This window comes from Corvus brachyrhynchos, unplaced genomic scaffold, assembly GCF_000691975.1.
Source record: "Corvus brachyrhynchos isolate BGI_N302 unplaced genomic scaffold, ASM69197v1 scaffold22, whole genome shotgun sequence".
NCBI classification, from domain to species: domain Eukaryota; kingdom Metazoa; phylum Chordata; class Aves; order Passeriformes; family Corvidae; genus Corvus; species Corvus brachyrhynchos.
In genome coordinates this window covers 5,760,314-5,784,383 of record NW_008238355.1, presented here as the reverse complement: position 1 = coordinate 5,784,383, position 24,070 = coordinate 5,760,314, and the positions used below count along the sequence as shown (strand labels likewise).

General features: G+C 35.2%; 1 protein-coding gene across 3 annotated transcripts in view; it reads left to right on the top strand.

Moving 5' to 3' along the window:
• Positions 1-4,783: 4,783 nt before the first annotated feature.
• Positions 4,784-24,070, top strand: part of ALDH1A1 (aldehyde dehydrogenase 1 family member A1) — a 67,645-nt gene continuing 48,358 nt past the window's right edge. Inside the window, exons 1-3 of one of the 3 annotated variants that reach the window (XM_017735456.1) lie at positions 4,784-4,889; positions 18,194-18,267; positions 18,568-18,686. In XM_017735456.1, the coding sequence (XP_017590945.1) occupies positions 18,597-18,686 (90 nt within the window). In that variant the 5' untranslated portion in view covers positions 4,784-4,889; positions 18,194-18,267; positions 18,568-18,596. Of the gene's footprint in view, positions 4,890-18,193; positions 18,268-18,505; positions 18,687-21,001; positions 21,078-24,070 lie in introns of those variants that run through there. The other 2 variants (XR_001862353.1, XM_017735458.1) reach the window with 2 other exon arrangements.

Genomic DNA, 24,070 nt, shown 5'->3' with positions numbered 1-24,070 from the left:
GGCAAGAATCTAACATCAGTGAAATATTGGATTGCTTACATTTCTTTGGTGTTTTTGGAAGACATCTTTGCTTTTTGTTGGAAATAAAAGGCAAATCTGTTCTCAGGCAGTTGTCTCCCCTACTTTTCAGCCTTAATGGTATTTGCATATCCTCCCCCTTCTTCCTTTTTCTTTTCCTTTCTCCATCCTCTTTAAGTTGTAATTCAATCTCTTCCAACTCATGATCTCTTTTCTTTTTTTGGCACTCCCTCTACCCGCTCTCTCATTAGTTTGAGTTAATTAGGAATAGTAGGCAGCCCTCAATCTGTTATGTGTTAAAACAGAACAACCCAAAACAGAGGCACAGACACAACTACATGATTTCATTGTTTAAGGGAGACAGAAAACCAGTGGGGATTCTCTTATCCAGACTAACATCTTCCCAATGGTTAATCTAACTGGCTTTAAAATGTTCCGCAAATGCAGACCTGGGATAACAATCTTTCCCTGTTTCCTTTCCTTTTTTTTCTTTTTTTTTTTTTCATTTCATCATTGGCAAGAATGAGTGAATTGGATTGACATGGAGGTGATAGAGGAAGAGAAATAGTCTACATGTCAAAATGACAATGTATATTACATGGTTAACAGAATGAGTGGTACGTGCAATGGCTGCGGGTATTTTCATCTGCTGTGTTGTACAATAAGGTCCTTTTTTTTTCCCAAGTGTATCATCAAGATCACTCCCAATTCAATGCAGATTGTTTGCTTGAAGGATCTCTTTCTAAGAGCAATATAATTTGATAAATGTCGAACTGAAACAAGAATCTAAGTATTCACTTGTTTCTATTACTGAACTGCGTATATGTAGAGGTCATGCCTGCTGTTTTGTCTGTAGTGCTGATCACAGACCTTAGGGCAGAGTGTGCTGTGGAAGTGAAATAACACATCTAAGAAATCAAGCCCTGATTCTGAAGGTAAGGCCTTACATTTTTTGACTGACTACATAACGGTGCTCTTTGGATGAAATGTATGCTTAGGAAAGACAGGTATAGATAGCTATGCAACTAATGCAAAAATACATGCCTGCATTAAACTTATATGTGAGTGCTTTTGAGTGTTTATGAGGCTGTTTATATATGTATATGTAAATGCATTAATATGTAAAATTTGAATCTTCAAAGATTGTTGTGCAAGATTCATGAATTATCCACAGCCACATTTATAATAATTGTTACATTAAATTGCTAATTTGGTATGTATGTGCCTGCATGCATATGAAGTTGTGTGGCAGTAATTTGTGTTAATAATTTATCCATTAATTAGCAATGCTAATGAAAAAAAGCTTTAAAGTTAAACAACTTTCTATGGTCTTTTTTGAAATCTGATATCCAGGATATAGAATGAAATATCTATTGGAAAAAAGGAAACAGAGACATTGGAAGTGCTGCCATCAAAATGTCATTATACATGTTAAGAAAAATTAATTTCCTTTCTGCCAGAAACATCTCTTTATGACAGAGAAGACATCAGACTAATGAGACACAAAAGGAATGCTTCATGAATGACAAAGTATAAGCTTGATTATCAGAACATACCAGAGTGCTACAGCACTGAAGAAGATAATATCCCCTCAAAAAGACATCCTTGGAGGTTTTATTGGGGGGGTAGGGGGGCAAGCCGTTTCTTGCTGAACATAGACAACATGAGGCCAAACATCTCCATAAGGAGATGTTGCAAGAAGTTTAGGAGATTTTTACAATTTATTTTTAATATACTATTTATTTCCCTAGCTATCGGTACAGTTCTGTGCAAACTGCATTAAATCCTGAGAGGAGACAGATTCGGCCCTTATAATGTTCCTCTGTTTGATCTTTTATTTCTATAGTAACACAAAAATGTAGTGATCGTTGTGGGTCTACTTTACACCACAGATGAAAAATTGTTCTTTTTTCACTCATGGAATTAAAAGAATTTACAGTAACTCCTCTATTTCAGTATTCATAATTAAGACTGTTTAATTTATACAATCTTTCTCTTTCTACATGTGTCTTAGATCACAATATAAGAGTGGTATAAGAAAAAGGTATAAACACATACTTTAATAAAAATCCAGGACTTTAAAAATCTCTCTACTAGATGACATTAAAAATTTTATAGAGTGATGACATTAATAGTTTTATTAAGTTTTGACATCTGAGACTATATCACTTCCAGTGCTACATGGAAGCCATAAAAATTGTATGAACTCATATAAATCCCTCATTTAGTCAAAAATTAAAACATATGGGGAAAATAGTAAAACTAAATTAATATAAAATCTATCGAAAAGGTGTCTAGAAAGTAAAAACTTTTAGAAAGGCAGGAAATAATTTATACTTTATCACATATATAGTAAACATACTGTTGATTCTTCAAGAGTAAAGATATTTATCCCTTCACATGCCCAGATTAGAACCATGGTTTCTATAATGTCTTGTAGCTTTCCAAATGTCAAATTGATATGCCAGCTCCTGAAATTCTTCCATGCCTAAAACTGCACAATTTTCTGTGCAATGCACATAAAATCCCTGACTTCTATCAACATATAAACGGTATGGCAAGAGAAGGAGAAAGATAGTGCTGTGGTCTAAGAAGTTTACATTTTAGTACATAATAAACCAGGGAAATATTGTTAACAAGTTGAGAGAAATGACTAGAAGATTGTTGTGTAATGCAAAGCAGAATCTACGGTCCCAAGTGTTCTCAATTCACTTCTGTCTCTGAAGTTGAGTTCAGACACAGTTTTGACAGCAAGCTCAGTTTGAGACACACTCAGTATGACACTTTGTGAAAGCTTCAGAATGCAGGATAAGATAATAAACAGCTACAGAACCAAGAGAAATACAACTTTTAAAGTGCACAGGTAATGCAAAGGTGTCTGTGTCCTGTAGGTGTTAGTGGCACATGGCAGTTCATACATGTGGTTGTCTAACCTAAGATATTACAAAACCTTAAAGCCAATGGTTTTACAAATTATCCTTTAAGAGACACTGCTTCTAGTGGATTAACAATTTTGATACTAAAAACTGCTCTAAATCAGTTTGGCACGAGGATAGTTTATCATGTGCTACTAATGCTTATGCTTGCATTGCAGTTGATTTTGACTTACTCTTGAGACATATAGAGATAGATTCACAGAAATAAATATACTTGTAGGATGAAACAGTGGCACTTTGACACTTGAAACAATGGTCTTTTTGGAATTGATATAGTACTTAAATTCACCTCAGAATTAAAACTCAGACTAAGAATTATTTAAAAATTCATTGCTTATATGTTTAGACAAATTGCTAAAAAGTACATAAAAGCAAATACTGCTAGCTAAAAAAAAATATCCAAGAAAACAGAAAAGAGGTAATGAAAGCATAAAGGCAATGAAGCACGTAATGTTTGACCTGTAGCAGTAGAATTTGTGAACTCAAAGAATTTGTTTAGGTTACATATAGAAAAATACTAACTATGATCAACCAGAATCATCTTGTGCACAGGAACATGCAGAATATTAATTGGATTGCTAATTTCCTCAGAAGCCAGAGGTTCAGTAGGAAAATTTGATGATTAATAAACCTTAATCTGTTAATAGTGGTGCTGGAAAAAGATTTAGATAGTGAGTAAAGCTTGATGTATACAGAAATTTTTGCATCTTCATATAGCAGCATAAAAATCTATACAGAAATTCCTTTCATCTTTCATCAAGAGATATTTGAATGCTTTTCTATTTTAATCATGAAGAGAGATAACTGGTATTATTAGGACAAAAGTAGGCATATTCTTACTGTAATGGAGTTAACCACCCAAATATCCTTTCTGTTTTTGAACCCTGACCATCCTTTTTACAAACACTTCCTTTTTAATTCACTGCATGACATTACACAGACTCCAGGCTTCTGCAAATGCTCACCGTCAGGCAAAGTACTTTCTATCATTAATAGCCATGCTGAATTATCCATATTGGTGGTACAGCTACAGGCACAAACCTATTTGAAAAAATGTCTTAATACTCAGGTTAGTATCTTTTCTTGGTTGCTCGTGTACTGCTTAAGCCTTAATTTGCGTCAATGAATTTGTTTTTTAACTTCCATTAGCATTAATATTTATTCCAAAATTAGTAAAGACCATTTAGAGCCCTGAGAAGTAATATGTTTTTAGTGCAAAGGAAGCAGCTTTTCTTATTTTGTGGTCAGGTCTGGGGAAAAACGAAAAATAACTCGGAGAACTTTTATTTGGAGGTATTTGTGAAGTTATGACGTTCTTGTGTGTTTGAAATTTTAAAACTTTTTCTGAAAAATTGCTATGACTAATTTTAAGAACTATACCTTGTGGTATTTGTATAAACTGAACTATGGAATATTGTACAAAAGTACATAGCCTTCAGAATATGTTGTCAGTGTATATTATTTAACTAATTCTATACTTCCGTTCATGATAGAATTAGGGATTGGGTAGGACAAAAGGGGATGGACTTGAAATGCCTTATTGAAACTTCACCCTTATTCACTTTTGCAGTTGCCACAGAGGTAGCATGGGAAGACAGCTATTTCTCTACCCTCATAAAAAACTGTTAGTGGATCAGATGTTGGCTTGTATTGAAATGCTTTATTTGTACCACTGTAGCTACGCTAAAACAAGACTTTATAGTCCAATAGAATAAAATGTTCATATTGTTTTGCTTTACATGCTATCACAAAGAAAAGAAATGGGAAAATAAATAATGAGAAAAATATTATCAAAGCAACTTTTGCATTTTGTCTTTCAGAACTTCTTAAACTGGTTGTCCTTCCATCCAAAAACTGCTGCCTATGATTAAATAGTTGTGATTGCATTAAGTGAACTGAAAATGCAATTCCTCAAGCACTGAACATTTCTGAACTGTGAGTACTAAAAATATTGATAAATTTACTTCCATCCTGTGAAAATTTAATATTTGACTTTATATGAACTTACTTGACTTTTCTAGCTAGATAAACTTGTTCTCATTTTAAAATTTTTCTTCCTCTCCACTGAAAATTACAGCACTTGAATGTCACATAATTTCTCCTCATTGAACAGCCATTCTGCAGTTTTTCTCAGAACACTCCTGACTAGCGTTTTGAGAAAAACTACTGAGTAGAAATTTTCCTCTCTTGTAGCAGAAATATGACAGTATTATTTTCCATCATTAAGTGCCCTTGGCAACGAAGGATAATTTGCAAAGGAATGTTTAGAGAGGTTTGAGTTTCTAAGAACTTACAATGCTGGAAAATATTACACAGGTATCACACAGGTACTACATAATTATTGCAAGTACATTTTAATTCTTTTTTTAAATTTTATTTCTCACAAGAATTTAGCTATGTGGATTTTGCTGAAAGGGTTATTATTGATGAAAGAATATAAAAGGAAAGTTAATCTTGGGAAAAATAGACAAGAAATTGTAAGGATTTATAGACAGTAGACTCCAAACTGATACTGCCATTTCATCAGTGCAACAGTTACTTGTGAGAGAAGAACATACTCTAGTGTGCTGTGTATCTAGCTGTCAGTTTTACCACTTAACACTTCTAGTGTACTGCAATGATTTTAAACAAGACATAGGGAAAGCAGACTTGTCAAGGAACGGTGAATGAAAAACTGAGAATTTTCAGTGTTAGAAAAGAGACTGAGTGCCCCTGTATGCCCCCAGCTACTGTGATTAAGTGACTAGAGTGCAATGGAAGAAAATGTACTCTGCCCAGAAAAAAAACCTGTCTCTGCACAGAAAAGTGGAACTGCAGTTTGAGCTCCAACTTCCAGCAGTTGAAAAATTGTAGAATTGCTTTGGGAACCTTTCTCTTCAAAAGGCACATCACAGAGGTATGGATGTTTATCCACTGCAAACAAACATAATTTCTGTGCTTTTGCTCTCACTGAGGTGGCAAAACGAGGATTTAGCCATCATTAAGCTAGAATGGAAAAATACTCAAGAGTCCGAACTACAAAACCAGTTTCCTATTGAGACCTTTCCTAATAAGTTTGCTTACATTCACTCAGCTTGTTTAGCTAGATCAATATATACAATTCTCTTTTTTCTAATTCATATCCTAGCCCGCAGGAGCTAAATCTTCATCTCATCAAAAGTTTATTTATTCATTAGTGTTCTAAGTTTTAGCTTGTATGTAGCTTGGCAATCTCTCCTTCCTCTGCTGCTTCTCCCTTCAATCTCTCCTTTTTTTACCTTCTGGTTTGGTAAAAGTTTTCATACTTGCCTACGCAAAATTAATACAAAATTTCAGGGGTCATTTTGAGAAAACACCAGAATTTTACTTAGTTTTAAGATGAAATTTTAAATCTTTCTTGACAATGATAGTAAAGGAGTAGTTTTATGTAAACCTTATCCTGAGCAAAACAATTGTGAATTTATGTTGATTATGAAAGATTAAATACTGTCTTGCACTGACTGCAAAACCTCTGTGTCAGTGGAGTCTGGCAAACTAACCAAATAAGAAAGAGAAGTAATAGCTTAATTTTTCAAGCCAGAGGTATGACTTTAGCTATATGCCACTTGTTTTTCATTTAAAAATTATAAGGAATAAACAGTAACTCTTCTTTTGACCAATGTCTCCTGCCTTTGATTTATTTTTGCATCTGATTTCTCCAGCATGATGTGCTGATCATCAAGTAAATTTCAGTTTATTCCTAGCATTATCACCTCAGAATACAGCTATCATCCAGGCAATGTATAATTCAAAGAACTTTTTCAGTAGTTAGTAGAATTATTCTGCATAACACCTAGCATTCTCACTACCTGGCAATATGCCGGATAGTATATATTTGGCACGCTTCAGCAACATCTCAAAAAATGCACTAAAATGTTATCAACATACTTATTTTTCTCAGAAATGGGAAACCTTGATGTTCTCAGCTCTCATAGTTTTTTCCTATACAAATTAAAAGAAACAAGGAGGTTTTAAATTATTCTACTGCCCTGTAATTGGTGCAGTTAAATCAAAATAGATATAATTTAATTTAGTTTTTTAAAAATATATGTAGCTCCTTAGAGATTTGCTTTAAAGGTCTGAACTTGAGTCTTTTCTTAGGACACTTCAGCAGCAGATGATGTTACACAAAAAGAATTTTAAAAAGAGGTTTACTTACATTCTTAATTACCTGGATTACCAGGGCTGCATCCACAGATGATCTGAACATTAACTTAAAGAGGAAAAGTACTCTGAGACTATAAGGTTTAATGTGTTTACGGGAAGAGAAGCAGAACACACCCCACACTTCTTGGACAAAAAAAAAAGTTACTCCTGTTTTCTCAGAAATTCTGTAACAATCAAAAATTATTTGCAGGCATTTTTTTTCCTCAGAATTACAGTAAATCTGTTAAGTACTGTAACATTTTATTGGACTGCAGTGTTCCCATTTCAAAGATTCTTTCTCCTTTGAGCAAGAATTTTCTTTCTTTTCTAATTTTCTTTTTAGAAGAGAAATGAAATATATTTATTGAATCAGTCTCAAAAAGTAAATCTGGTTCTGTCTGTATCTGCAATAAAAACCAAATACATACCCAGGTAGCACACCCCTAAAACATACTTTTAATTTTAGATGAAAAGTGAATAATGCCACACACCACATACAGGGTTATGGTTTTCGCTGTAAGTATGGCTCCTTCTGAGATTTTGTGTTGCTGGGTTTACATTTGTAATTGTGGTGGCTAACATGTTTCTGTAGCAAAGCAGAAGATTAGTTCCCAAAGTGCATGTTATTAACCTCGTTTCCTATACTAGATTGTTATTATCTGTTGGATGATATGAAATGTGAAATATGATTCTGAAATGCGTTCAAGGGATCTTACAGAAACTACTAATATATTTCAAATTTGTCACAACTCCTATTCCTGTTTAAATGCAATTATTTAATTAGATGACTACCAGGATTTAAAACTACTCCTTCTGAAGATTTGCAAGACAATGGGAAAGCTCTTGACAACGTTCAGTGGATGCTAGACTGATCACATCATCTTTTTAAAAGTCCTAGTCAACTGCTTTAAGCTGTTAGTTCTCATTCACCAGTGATGCTAATGAGTACCATACACACAGTAGCACAATATTTCTACCAACAAACACATGACAACTGGATTATAACCATTTGGACATTAGGAAGTTCTTCACAGAAAGGACAATTGGGCATTGGAATGGGCTGCCCAGGGAGGTGGTGGAATCACTGTCCCCAGAGGTGTTTAAGAAAAGCCTGGATGGGGCCTTGGTCTGGTTGAAAAGGTGTTGTTAGGTCACGTAGCTCCTTAGAGATTTGCTTTAAAGGTCTGAACTTGAGTCTTTTCTTAGGACACTTCAGCAGCAGATGATGTTACACAAAAAGAATTTTAAAAAGAGGTTTACTTACATTCTTAATTACCTGGATTACCAGGGCTGCATCCACAGATGATCTGAACATTAACTTAAAGAGGAAAAGTACTCTGAGACTATAAGGTTTAATGTGTTTACGGGAAGAGAAGCAGAACACACCCCACACTTCTTGGACAAAAAAAAAAGTTACTCCTGTTTTCTCAGAAATTCTGTAACAATCAAAAATTATTTGCAGGCATTTTTTTTCCTCAGAATTACAGTAAATCTGTTAAGTACTGTAACATTTTATTGGACTGCAGTGTTCCCATTTCAAAGATTCTTTCTCCTTTGAGCAAGAATTTTCTTTCTTTTCTAATTTTCTTTTTAGAAGAGAAATGAAATATATTTATTGAATCAGTCTCAAAAAGTAAATCTGGTTCTATCTATATCTGCAATAAAAACCAAATACATACCCAGGTAGCACACCCCTAAAACATACTTTTAATTTTAGATGAAAAGTGAATAATGCCACACACCACATACAGGGTTATGGTTTTCGCTGTAAGTATGGCTCCTTCTGAGATTTTGTGTTGCTGGGTTTACATTTGTAATTGTGGTGGCTAACATGTTTCTGTAGCAAAGCAGAAGATTAGTTCCCAAAGTGCATGTTATTAACCTCGTTTCCTATACTAGATTGTTATTATCTGTTGGATGATATGAAATGTGAAATATGATTCTGAAATGCGTTCAAGGGATCTTACAGAAACTACTAATATATTTCAAATTTGTCACAACTCCTATTCCTGTTTAAATGCAATTATTTAATTAGATGACTACCAGGATTTAAAACTACTCCTTCTGAAGATTCGCAAGACAATGGGAAAGCTCTTGACAACGTTCAGTGGATGCTAGACTGATCACATCATCTTTTTAAAAGTCCTAGTCAACTGCTTTAAGCTGTTAGTTCTCATTCACCAGTGATGCTAATGAGTACCATACACACAGTAGCACAATATTTCTACCAACAAACACATGACAACTGGATTATAACCATTTGGACATTAGGAAGTTCTTCACAGAAAGGACAATTGGGCATTGGAATGGGCTGCCCAGGGAGGTGGTGGAATCACTGTCCCCAGAGGTGTTTAAGAAAAGCCTGGATGGGGCCTTGGTCTGGTTGAAAAGGTGTTGTTAGGTCACAGGTTGGGCTTGATGATCTCAAAGGTCTTTTCCAACCAAGCAGATCCTGTGATTCTGTGATTCTGTAACCATGACAAAGTAGAGAAAAATGGGAATAACAAATTACAAGCTAATGTGGCCAACTCACTACATCTAAACTTGAAATTAAGATTTTAACCACAGAACAGGGAATAACATTAATCTTACTAATTATCTTTAAAAGAGAGTAGATTCTATCAACTGAAAAACAAAGACTCTTCATAATGTGCTGCAAAAGTTTTATTCTAATTGGAATTTGAGTTCTGAGTCATAGCCCTCCAGACCAGAGATGCACAGACTTACAATCTGGTTAAAGTTCACTTTTCATTACAAGCAGCAATCTCTGACAGCATCCACAGAAACCTCCCTGAAATTTGCAAACAAAGGCAGGTCTTGCTTCATATAATTTGTTTGTTTGTTTAAGTTAAACTAAAAAGTTGGGAAACAGAGGAGTTGGAAATCCATTGAAATCCTCCATTGAGATTACAATACAAGGAAAGTACTTGAGTGTCACAGTCAATCTGGAAATGCTGTGTGATTAATTAAAACTTGTGCCAAGTTTTTTTATTCCTAATAAGTCACTTTCCTACTGCAAATACGGTTCTTTCTTAGCATTTCTCATTATACTTCAAGTGTTATAAAGAGGAGTTTTGACCTCAAGATTATTTACCTGATGCATGGTTTCTAGCCAGCTCTGTAGGAACTTCCTGGAAATAACAGTATAAATAAGAAATAGCAAGTTAGAGTGGGGAGTGGGGGGACAGGATGACAAAAATGAATAATCATGGACTTCATAAAAGTTTTACATCAGTTCAGTTGCAACTTCAGTAGACATCCTTTTGATGCGTTCTATTAACTGCAAGTTTCAAATCCTGTTCTAGCGGCTAACTACTATGATGTATGGAAAAGGCACTCAACTCTAGTAAAGAGATTTGGATTTTTTTCACTGCAGAGAATTCAGGACCCAATACACCCTATATCAAAACACACAAAAATATACCTTTCAAAACCACTGTAGTTATGAAGATGTTGATAATTAATATAACATGAAGATAATTAGAACTGATTAAAAGAAAATAAGGACTATTCATTCAGAGAATTGTTTCTAAATATCAAAGAAAGAGGTAGATGTTAAATATACCTCTGACATTTTTTCATTTTAGCTGTACAGAAACTTCTTTTAGATGTTCTTCAAAACTTTAAAATTAGAAAGAAGGTTATTTTCACGTGTGAGTCTTTCATAGCTGAAGAACACAATTACTACACAGAGGCTTAAAAAGCACACATAGCAATTATGTAAAATCAGTTGAGGCTGTCTAAAACTTGGCTTTGAAACAAAGGTTCATGGAGGAAATGCTGAAAATTACTTGGCAGTAATTGTTGCTAACAATGTAGGTTAATAACTAGTGTTGGGTCTGATTCTGATCTAACCCTGACCAGTTTTGCCTTTGCACTCTATTGATTTGCATCAAATTATTCATGAAGTTCACTGATAAGAGCTTTTACTGTGACCTGTGTCATAAAATCTTTCTCCTTATTCGTTATCAATTATTTGAGAAGCCTTCAAACTATGCACTACTTATTACTTGCTCCCTCATTTGAACTGTGTACCAAAAAATGGTTTAAAAAATTAGTTTAATTTTTAACAGGAAAAACAAGAATAACATTTTTTGGATCACAAAAAGATACTCTAAATATAAGTCATTCTATGCTGCCAAGACTGGAATTGTAGTCTATAATAAAACTGCACTTGTTTATTAACTAATGTATTGTTGTGATAATACTGTTCTATTAAGCGTTCTCATTTTCTCAGCCCAGATAATCTGTCCAGTATTGCAAAAGAAATATAAATGTTGACTAACTTTTATCATAAAATTAGAAAAGCAATTGATATTTATTTATTAACTATTGTCCTGTGGACAAGAAAACTAATTAAGCCTAATTGAAAAACCTATACTTTTGTCATATGATAACTTATTAATTGACTCTTTCCAAGACCTTATGGAAAATATTTGATGTCAGGATTTAATAATAATCAGGAATTAGGAGAGTACAAAAAATTCTATTGATATGAGTAAAATAGGATTGATTATATTCCATGTTTTAGGGCAAATGTTGAGACAGACTTTTACAAGCCAGTTATGGTTTTTTCCAGGTTTATCCCAGTTTTGTGAGAATTTCCTTCTTTCTCTAGAAATATAGATATATTTTTGTGGCATCAGAATATACTGAGTTCTTTTTATTTGTGTTTTGCTTGATTGCCTTTTTCACAGACTGTTACACCTTTTACTTTTGTATGATTTTTTTTATGATAAACTAAAGACAAGAAACAAAACAATTACAATTCATTTCAATTTAAGGAAGGAAAATATACTGCACTCTACCAAATAGTCCTACAACTATTAAGGAATGCTGCAATGATGACATAGATAGCCTTCTAATTTATATTATGAAGAATATTACTTCCTGTAACTGAAATGTGTTCTATCGATAAATGCTTTTTAAAATGGTGTAATAATTCCTGAACCACTACTCATTCTCTCATTGTCCCATAATATATACAGTTCCTTTTATTTTATTTTGGTGATTTTATGATCATATTTTAGTCATTATTTTATGTGTCAATTGTCCTATATACAAAAATAAAACATCTGCTCCCAAAAATCTATATATATTATGATGCATGCTACAAAAAAAAATAGACTACAATGAGCAGATAGATGTCCAACTAGCAGAAGAAAATAAATAATTCTAAAATGCATTTAGCATCATAGAATGATAGAATTATTTGGGTTGGAAGGGACCTTAAGTATCATCTAATTCTAAGCCCCTGCCATGGGCCGGGACACTTTCCACAAGACCAGGTTGCTCAGAGCCTCATCCAGCCTGGCCTTGAACACTTCCAGGGATGAGGCAGCCACATCTTATGTGGGCAACCTGTTCCAGTGCACCACCACCATCACAGTAAAGAATTTCTTCCTAATATCTAATCTCTACCTGCCCGTTTTCAGTTCGACCCATTACCTCTTGTCACTACGTGTCCTCATAAAAATTCACTCTTCCATCTTTCTTGTGCCAGGCTCCCCCTTCTGACGGCTGCTGTAAGGTCTCCCCAGACCCTTTTCTTCAAGCAGAACAGCCCCAACTCTCTCAGCCTGTTTCCAGACAGGAGCTGCTCCAGACCTCTGAGCATCTGCGTGGACTTGTTCCAACAGGTCCATGTCCTTCTTATGCTGGGAACCCCAGAGCTGAATGCAATGCTTCAGGCAGGGTGTCATGAGTGCAGAGTAGAGGGACAGAAACACCTCCCTTGACCTGATGACCTCATTTCTAATTATGCAGCCCAAGATACAGTTAACCTTCTGAGCTGCCAGTGCAAATTGTCAAAACTGTTGATTTTCTCATCCACCAACACACCCAAGTCCTTCTCCTTAGGGCTGCTCTCAATCTACTCTTTGCCAACAGTTTTTGTGCTTTTTTTTTTTTTTTTTGTGCCCCAATCCACATGCAGAACTCTTGAAGTTTGTGAGGTTCTCACAGGTAAGCCTGACCAAGTCCCTCTGGATGGCATTCCTTCCCTCCAAAATGCATGATGAAATGCAGCAGCCTAAACCTACCCACTGGTACAATTTATTCTTGTACTTTTGACATGTCATTGTGAGATGAAAGTCACAGAATCATGGAAGCACAGAAGGGATTCCACTGAGTTGGAAGGGGCCCATAAGGATCATTGAGTCCAACTCCTGGCCCTGCACAGGACACCCCAAGAGCAACACCATAAGCCTAAGAGCATTGTCCAAATGATTCTTGAACTCTGTCAGGCTTGGTGCTGTGACCACTTCCCTGGGGAGTCTGTTCCAGTGTCCAGCCACCCTCAGGGTGAAAAACCTTTTCCTGATATCCAACGTAAACCTCCCCTGACTCAGCTTCCTGTCGTTTCCTTGAATCCTGTTGCTTCTCATGAGAGTGAAGAGAATTCCAAGAAATTTCTTTGTACACAGTTATTGTCCATGTTGCAAAACGGAAAGACTTTTCACTAACAGAGTTCAAATTTCAAACTCAGATATGCATCTCTCTACTGCCTCACTCCATGAGTATATATCTCACAGAAATTTCATAATGACTGAAGAACTGCTAGTTGTGCTCAGAGATACTGGTAATTATATTAAAGGAACACTTGGATTTTCAGAAATGCAGGATAGTCAGCGTGCTGCAAAAGCCAAAGGAATTTGCTCTGTAGCCTTGAAAATGTTGTCATTTTGACTTCAGTGCTTTGCAATTAAAGTTATGAGAACTTGCACATCCCACCCAAATTTGAGATCTCAATTTAGATGGGAAAAAAAGCGTGAATTTCACACCAGTTCTGCTTCATTTCTGATGTGTCTGCCTTTCCACATCACACTAAAAAATGACCACTGTTTCTGTTCTACTGCCACTAATACGATATCATAAGGAAGATCACTAAAGAGCATAAAGAATTTCAGAACAAGAATCCAGTGGTTTCTCAAATCTCAGTGATTTCCACTTTTAAACCATATATTGGTTGTTTTCACCCTTAGATCTTTCACTCTTTACTTAATGCTCATTTCTATCAGTACTAATGGGGGATCTGCTCAAATCCCTGAATAATTCCCTTTCTGAACTCCATGTATAATTCCCTTTCTGAACTCCCTGTATAATTCCCTTTCTGAACTCCCTGTATATTCTGATTTGGAAGACATGTTTCAGTTAATCAGGATTTTTAGTTAACAGTGATATTGTCTAACAGATATTGTCCAGGGTTTTTTTTAATTGTGAGGTTTTATAAAGTGTAGGCATGTACTTCAGCATTCAAGACTCAGTCTAAATTCAGCACAGATGATAAAATACAGCTACCAAATGGTGGAGTGCAGCAGTGTATCTTGTGCAGCTCCTACCCCAGAGAACTTTGGACAGTATGGTATTAGTCCCCATGGAAGATTATTTACCTTCAATGTTTTAAATTATAGCAACTTTGTAGAGGTTACTTAGGTAGTTTTGTCCCCTTTTACAGGGGATAATAGTTGTGGAAGGTGTAATTCTGATTGATCATCAGGTGAGAGAGATATTCAATATGAAATGTTTCCAGAGCTGTAGGTGACAAAACCTAAAGGCAGAGAACATCTACTGTCTACCTGCAAAAAAATGCTTGCATTATCCAACATTAGAGGTGGTTCAAGCTAAAGAAATGCAGTCTTATCTGATCTATGTAGCTTTGAGCATCTCTACAACAAAATAAGTATTAGATTTCTTTAATGATCAAATGTATGAAGGCCAAGGGATTTTTTCCCTAGAAACCTAAGGACCAGATTTTCTTACTGCTATGATTACAACTTCAGCTTTATAAAAATATTAAGTCAACTGTCCCCTGTTGGAGAATAGAGTCACCTGGACTGTGGGAACTTGGAAAGTAGTTTGGCATTCGTTAAAAAAAAAGGAAAAAGAAAGGAAAATGAAAAAAAAACTGTTTAGAAAAAAGAAAAGCTTGTGCCTATGTTTGAGGTGTAAAATCCCAACAGTTTATGGCCTTTAGAAAAATCAAAGTAATTTCTGGATAAACGAAATTCCCAGAATAATCTTCTTCTACAGTACAAAGTAAATATTTCTCTATTTAGTGCTTGAAGGGCATAGAACAAAATAATGTCTTTCAGACAGTATTAACTCAGCATACACTAACATAAAAATGCCAAGGAGACTCAAAAGTTGCTCCTGGACCTATATCTCAGGGCAGCTAGGAAAGCCCAGGGCATTACAGATGGTACTAACACTGTGTTTAGGGACAAGAATCCAGTCACAGATCACATCTGGCTTGTTCTTCTGACACACTGGTTTCATCAGTTGGATTGACAGCTAGCTCAAATAGAAACTCTGCCTTCATCTGTACATTTCTGGTTCTTGAATTACATCTTATATAATGAATATGGGGTTGCAACAAACCTCAGTATAGGCCCAGTAGTTTGCCTACCTAGACTACAATGAACTCAACAAGAATGTTACAACATTGTTGATATCCCACTGTATGGTCACATGCGAGGAGGACTTGTAATACGGTATGCTGTGTTTGGTTATTAATTATCTTTTTTTAAATCTTTGAGAAGAGACACATAGACAAACTATTTACAACTTTTTTCTAGCATAAAGCTTTTACATAGCTTCCTGACGCAGGGTGGCATGAGTCAGACCTAAAGTTCATGCAGCCATTGCTCTTGTGTTTTACCACTGCCAGTGCCATTCAGTAAGGCATATAACAGCTTAAACACAACTTGCACAGTAGACCTCTACTCTTGTTCCTCCCTGAACTTGTATTAAACAGGGAACTCAGTAGTTTTGAACTGGAATAAATGTTATGCTTTGGAGTATAGAAAGCACTATCATGAAGTCAGAAAATACGTCACATAGTTCGCCAGGGTGTGGAGTAACTGGGTTTCCTTCCTTTAGTAGTGAAAAGATAACAAGTAAGAATCAAATTATTGTCCAAAAGAAAGGAAAAAATTAGCTAGAATACAACATTCCCAAGAAAACATTAACAACAAAACTATGTAATCTTCAATAGCTGTAATATCCAAGTGCTGTATAATTCACTACTTGAAATAATAATACAATCCTATAAATAGTTATAGTTCTTGAATTGCTCATCATTATTTAGGTGAAATGTGAAAGGATGTCACTCAGGATGGGGAAAAAGGTCCTAGAATGAAAATAGCAGAAAGGTACAATAAACAGGAACACGGCATATGAGGAAAATTAAGTAATTTCTGCACTAGGCTAAAAGCATTCCTAGGCTGAAAATAAATAGAAAAGTGAAAGTGATTCATGAAACCCAGGAGTGAAAGAGGGAAACAGAAAGAGAAAAGAGTTTGTCTTAAATGAAGAAATGGTGCGGAGAACAAAGCAGTGATTACCAGCATGTTTGGAAAAGTTGAAACTTTTCATCCAGGGCAGCATCTTTAAAGCTTACCTGCACAGATTTCAGGCTGTCCTTTATAGACAGGAAAAGAAGATAAATGCTAACATTTTCATAAGAAACTATAACAATGAACTTCTAGATTAAATCATTTTTTTAAAAATTGGGAATGTAATGGTAACTAAATATGAGAATGCATTTAGAACACTCTCAACTGCGAGAAAGATCTTTTGCTCTACTTGAAACCAGAGAAACCCACTGATCTCCATTTTGCAAATCTGAGCAATTGGCAGGTAAGTTGACTAGAGACAAACTGTTTGTTGTTAATGGAGAAATTAGTGGCAAGAAGTTTATTAGAGTAGACTTTAGTGTCTAAATCAGAAAATTACATGGAAAAAAAAAACAGAAAAAAGATTGCTACACAAAGATAGTTAAAAAATTTATATTCCAAATAAAAATGAACAAACCCTATTTAGACATTCTGGGTTTTGCATGAGACGAGAGACTCAAAGACATTCCTTACAGGCAAATACTGTAACCCAAAATGTTAAAGTCTGAAAATGCTCAAAAAACTTTCAAATGTACTGTTCTATGTTCACATGTCTTCAGCCAGACCTCTGGCAGCTAAGGCAGAAAAGCTGACAGATGCATCCAAAAGTACGTAAGCGAGCAGGTATCCTTCAATATCACAGTGTTTTTAGCAATGGAAATGGGTTCCCTTCATTCACAGGACAAGTTGAATGGCTGAAACTTGTTTCAGTCCACACAGCTCTTTACATCTCACTGAGAGACGACTATTTTGAGAATAGAATTCTCTGTTACACAGAAATAACTTGAACTTTTCTAAATTTCAGAAACTCTTGCTCAAACCATATGTCCAAACACAAAAATCATTAATAATAATTATGGCATGCACTTTAATTCAGAAAGCATGTGAAATAGAATTAATGCATGGTAAGATTAAGCTCATGATATGTCCTGCCTCATCTGTCAGTTAAAGGTCCTACATTGACAGATGATTTAGATGATACCTCATATTAATTAATTAACTGTGAGCAGGGAGTTCTCCAAGAACTCATGTTGTCTTAATGAAAGCAATAAGATAATTTCTTTCTATTTCTATGGCATGGATCCAGTGTGCATTTTTCAGAAGCCTAACATATAAAAACAAGTTCTGTGATACCACTAATCAGAAAAGGTAGGACTTCATGAAGAAAGGAGTTTCTTGTATCTTATAAAAAATAAAAAAAAAAATTATTTGCCTGTGCAAGATATATATTTTTCATTGAATAATCAAAACAGGAAAGTGGGTTCTACCCAGAGTAGAAAACCCTTGTCTATTGAACAATTTGTTTTGGACTCAGATATTCCAAAGGACACTGTGGTAAAAACTTTGTCCTTAAATTTGTGGTGCTATCTAGAAGAAAAAAACAACAAGCTTTTTCTTAGTTCTACCCAGAGATTTTTTTTCCTGGATTGATCAGTTTTCTCCTACCTTCACATTTCTTGAAAAACCCACAAAGGATTTTGTATCACCCTGTTTCTCTTTGATGTGCAAAACAGACATTAATTACAGTACTTCTAATGCACTGTGGACATATTAAAATGTAACCTAAGGTGGCTTGTTTTTTAATGCATGGTTTCTAGCTCTGGTAATTATTCTCATCGACCTTCTAGTAAGAAGGGCTTAGTTTGTTTTCAGAGCTAACAAGTCTGTCTTTACCTTCAGACCTGCCTTCAAGTACATGAAGAATTTCCTTTAGAATTTGGACACCTGCCTGCTGAGAGAAAACAATATTACAGGTGAGATGAGGAGGCCTTAAACTCTGTTCCCCAGTGAGGAATTCAGAGCCTCTGCCTCAGCAGTTTGTTTCAGCAGCATGTGCTTCACTGAGGTCTCAGCTCACTGAAAAGGCTGTTGCTTTTGGTCATAAAAATAAGTAGTGTCATTTTCTCTTTGCAATAAATTCTTTCATCCAATCGTATTCCTGTATGCAAATATACCATGGCTGGTTCAGATAAAAAAGCACAAATAAAGCCAAGAGCTCAGTCAGGGCAAAAATCACCGTATTCCCTTTATACCTTTTTTCACCTGTGTTTCAGGAACATCCTCAAACTTCTCAGCTGAAGACATGAAGAAGCACGGGTCAGACAGCAATCCTGCTCTGGTTACGCCAGCACTGCCAGAACCATTAAAAGATCTGAAAATTAAGTACACCAAGGTTAGTAACATTTGCTTTTCTTAATCTTTCTTATGCATTCACTTCAGACAGTAGGATGTGCTCATTTTAACCTTATATGAACTGTGGAAACCACTGTAAACCAGTGCTTAAAATGTTTATTCTGGCTGAATTCTGATTTTACACATAGCAAGTGATCTGCAGTGATCCTTTTAACCTAAGTTAAAGCACTTGTATGTGCAAGCATGATAGAATGGTTCTATATTTCACATGGTGTGGATGTTGTTTTTCTCCTGAAACAAATTTTCAGCAGTGATAAGTTTACCAGAAAGTATAAATGGAGCAAAGAAAGGTTTCTATTATATCATTTTTCAAAACAGTGACAACAAATTAAAATGTTAGCATATTGCATTGCGTTATAATCAGATTCAAACAATTATGCCAGATAAGCTTACATAGAAAGGGATGTGTGAAAATGAAACTAAAAATAAAATTAATTCTGTCACATATTTACATTAGAGAAAATGAATCTGGCTTTGAATTTTTTTTTAGCTAAACAAGTTGCTAATAAACTAGATAGAGTCTAACTATGAAACTAACTATGAAATATTACTTCAAACTTCTTGAAATAGAAAATTCTTTCTATATAGAGTTAAAAATATACAGATAAAGAAGGCTTGAATCCAGACTTGTGTTTCAAGCTTTAAAAGACTCTTTGCCAGTTTTATATCATAATATTATATCATAACACACAGATATCTGCTAGAACTTCTTTGGCAGAAGCTTTGCCCTCTGAAACATCCAGGTAGAACTATTGATCAGAAAGGACCTCTTATCTTTGGAAATTCTTGGTTACTGTTCTTTTCTTTCTTTCTTGATACCATTGCAAGGGAAATAATTTTATTTTCCAGAATGACTGTTTAGTTTCTTTTCCAAAAGCAGGCATTCATCTAAATTAGTCCTTTTAAATTCCATTCTATCTTTTTTTTCTAATGGAAAAACTTAACCACGTTCCAGTACATGTCTTTCTTGAATAAATCATGCAGGATCTTACTTTGTAAATATTTAACAGGAAAGATATGTAGTTCTGCCATGTGATAGCCTGCCACTGCTCTTCCTGTCTCAAAAAAAGCCCAAAACATTTTACTATTTGATTTTTTTGTTTTCCAAAGGAAAACAACTAATATGAGAAAAACACCAAATGATGTAACTGAATATGCAAGACACAAATTCCTGTAAATATTGCCATCCTTCTAAAATATTTAATTAGCAAAAATCTATTCTGTTAGTACAAAAAGGCAACCGGGAGAGAGCCAGCATCGTTGAAAAGCCTAGTTTGTAGTGTGCAATCAAGGAGAGTGTCACATAGCAAATGTTTCTTTTGCCTTGACAATAGATACCATTTCCTTGAAAGCTGCTTAATGATTCCAACTGTGTAGAAATGCAATGCACTTGTTTGCAAAATCCAGCACACCTCTGTGGAGGCTTGATTTTTGCAATGCTGTACTCATATCTTCAAATATCACATAGGATTGTCTGAAAGCCCCAGCAGTGTACTGAGGGAGTTGGGATAATAGAAATGTCACCCCATACACAACACTCATCCCACAATTTAGTAAAGCCTTTGCATTCTTGTGTTCTTACCCATCCCATTCCTCTCCTGTCCCATACAAGCTAGAACATTGGGTGTGGGTGACTAGTTACACTGGAAGATGAGGGAAGCACTAATTTCTACTGATGTATTAACCTTTCTGTCCAAAGCACCTAGAGCCAGATCCTTCATCTTCATAAGCTCCAATTTCTCTTTTTCTACCATTGCATAATACCAACAGTCATCACAAAAGGATCTGAAGAAAGATCTGCAGATGTTCTAAGGACTCTCTTTACTTATCAGTCTCTCTATTTTATCTCTATTTTATTTTCTATGTGTGAGATCATTTGTGGCTTTTCACATAGTTCACTTAACTAAATGATCTATAGATTGGTATAGCTACATGTCAGAGTAAGCCTTTTACATATTGTATAACACTGAACACTCTTCATGAAATTTTACTTTCAGCTATCAAATCAAATGTATTTTAAGCACTGAAATTGGCTTGTATTTTGAACCATAAAGTAATCTTGAATTGGTTTCATATATGAATCTCCTTTAAAGATATTTCCATGAACCCAGTGAGTTTTGGTAGCTAGTTAAAAATGTGCTAGTAAATATTTTACTTAGCCAACACTGAGGAATTAGACAATGATTAGACAATGTGGAGTCACAAATGCTTTCTGTCATGAGGCTTTCACATACACTAAGCCCTGTGGTACTCCTTTAATCAGAGAAACTCAGATTAGTTAATTATTAGGTTGCCAAATTACATGAAGGGGAGAAAAGGTCTGAACATTCTCTTGCTAAGCTGCATGTGGAATATCAGAAAATGTGGAAGGGTAAGACACTCTGAGTAAAGAAAAATTATAGCTAAGCGTTAAACTGTTGCAGTGACTAGCTTCAAAAACAAAGGTGAGGCATAAAACCACAAAAATGTAATTGGCATAGCTGGGGAAAGGTAATCAGCTAGAAAGCTACTACAGAAACTTTCTAAGATCAACTCACTTTGTAGACACATAGTAACTGAAAAATAATAAAAAAATTGTATAAATACTTAATAGAAAACATACGTTTTCAGATAATTAGTCTATTGCATGTAATTCCTACCTCAATAATAGCCTATAAGTCCAAGGGAGAGAAAAAAAATTACATGAAATATTAGCCATATATAAACTTCTTGTAAGAAAAAACCTGAGGGGGAGAAAAGAAAAGGATTTTACAGCAGTATCTATGTTGACGAATTTGTTTAAAGCTTACATTTTCCTTCTTTAGTAGTTCCTTAAGAAATGTCATATATTTTAATTTTATTGCTCAAAGAACACAGTGAGATTCCATTACATATTTTGAGACTAGTAAATTAGAACTTTCAGCACTTGAAATGAGCCTCCTCTCAGGCCACAAAATTTTAAGGCTTAAGTGTATCTGTAAAATTTACTGCCAAGTAAATTTTTAGTGAATTACTGTACTCAAGGATACCTGAATGGCTGTCACAATCTATATAAGCAGGTCTGAAGAGGTGCAACAGTTATTCAGCACTCTGCACCACCTCACATAAGTGATGCTGAACTGCCTCCAGCACGCGTCCAGCCTCAGCCTTGGTGTCTCTTCCTTGTTCCTTGCCTGTAAAAACGTGTTGTTTGTGTAATTCCCTGCTTCATAGTCTACTCAAAGAAGCTCGAGAGCAGTCAAATGAGCAAGGGTTCAAATCTGGTGAACACTTTTATCTCTGTGAAACAGGAAGCTGGGCTCATTTGAAGAGTATTTTCAAGAAAAACTTTGTTAAGAGATTTAAGGCAGATTTAAGGTGGGAAAAGGCTTTGCTTTTTCTTGTACTGTAAGTTTGGAAGAGTTTCTGAAATCTAAACAGAAGACAGCTTAGACCTTTACTTCTGTATTTAAAAAGCTATCCTTAATGGCTAAGTTAGGGACGGTTCACATTTTAGTTAGTTTCGTTACGTTTCTTGACTACATCTCTGTATGAATTATAATGTAAATCAATAATAGCAAATTATATAAAAATTTGTCCCTAGCAAACAGTAAGTTTATAGATAGATGCTGAATATGGGATCAATGCAACAGCAGAAATTTTCTTTTTAAGCTGGCCTTTTAAGTTATTTTGCAGAAGCATTAAAGCCTGAAACCATGTACAGACTGTACAATATTGAGCCCACAAACAAGGAGATCCTTATTCTAAGGAAGATTAAGCAAAAAGTTATGTTTCATGAGGTGATGACACCTAAGTAAAGACCCTAAAATTTCTTTGAGCAGAGGTATGGTGTTCATCTGAGACAAAGACGTACAGAGTCAAATGCTTTTTTCTCGCGTGCAGCACAGACACAAATATGGCACTTCCCATCTAGCAAATACTTAAAAATGAATTCACAGTTCTTTCAAAATACTCCAGAGCTGAAGGAAAAGAACCCACTGGGATGGCAGAAAAAAACCCAAAGCTCAGGTCTTGTCTCTCCATTCTCTGCTGAGGTCATCTGAATGACTAAATCAACTGTGTAAACAAGGACAGAAATACTGCAGTCTTCCACGTAACTTCAACACCAAACAGTGGATGGTATTAGATCATTTGAACTGAAATCAAGCATTTCAGAGAAGCAAGATTTTACTGTACTATGACACTGAGGAATAAAGACAATCAGATGGTTTTTGACTGCCAGTTGCCTGGGCTTTATTTAAAACACTAAGCTCTAACAGTATACAGTCTCATATACTGGAAATCTGTATTTCCAGTTCTACTGCAAAGAAATCTGAATAGTCACCAATTCTTTGTGTTGTTGAAATTAAAAAAAAAAAAATTCTCTCCTAAAATTCCTGTGAAGTAACAGTTAAAAACACCTGTAACAGTATTTCTAAATTTTTTGCAAAATACACTTGTAGCTCTAAACCTCATGGGGCCTAGTCAGTCACCACAGATAACCCACTGCACAGCACTTGACACAAAAGGGTAGGTCCTTTGCATTTGTGTCTGAAGAGCTGTCAGTGGAGTTCTGACTCACTGAAAAAACACTGTAACCTATTGGAAGATGATCCCAATCATTGTTTTCCTCAGCAGGTCAAGGTTGTTGTTAGAGGCTGCTGTTAGCTGGCACTTCAGTGCTGCCTGGATTTAGAGATCTACATCCTGCATGTAGTAAATACTCCACAGCATTTTATGGGCATGGCTGCATGCACGTTAATGAGTACAGCTGCCTGAAATGTGTTAATACAGCTTACATGGAGAGTTTTGACTTCTTCCTTTCCTGTCTTTCTTACTTCCAGTTGCAAGGCTGCTATCTAGCTTATGAAAGACATCTGGGTAACTCTGATACAGTATCATAAATATATTTAATATAATTAAGTTATGTTTTAAACAGGAATTATATTAGAAACATTAATAAAAAATATATTCTAAACTAATATTATAGGTGATATTGAGTGCTGCAATAAATGTAGTTTTTAAACAAGCACTTTAAATATTTCCAAATATGGTATGTCTTTCTATTATTCCTTTCACAGACAGATATGAATTTGGCATCCTGTAACATCATAGCAGTGTTATGTTAATATTTATCTTTTACTCTTTCTCTTCTCTTGGCAATGGCTTTTTTTCATATTAACCATTTAACTCCTGTCTTTGTCCTTTCACCACTGTTGGGATTTTGTGTGGATATTCTTACAACTTGCTTCATCGCCTATCAGAAGTTTCCATGAACTTAGATACTTATTTCACAGACAGCTTTTGTTAAATCAGGAGTTCGGTGGTCAGTCCTGATGGTCAGAGGTGGCAATGACACTCTGTATAAGGTACCCAGGTAAAGACAAGCAAAAACATACAGAACTG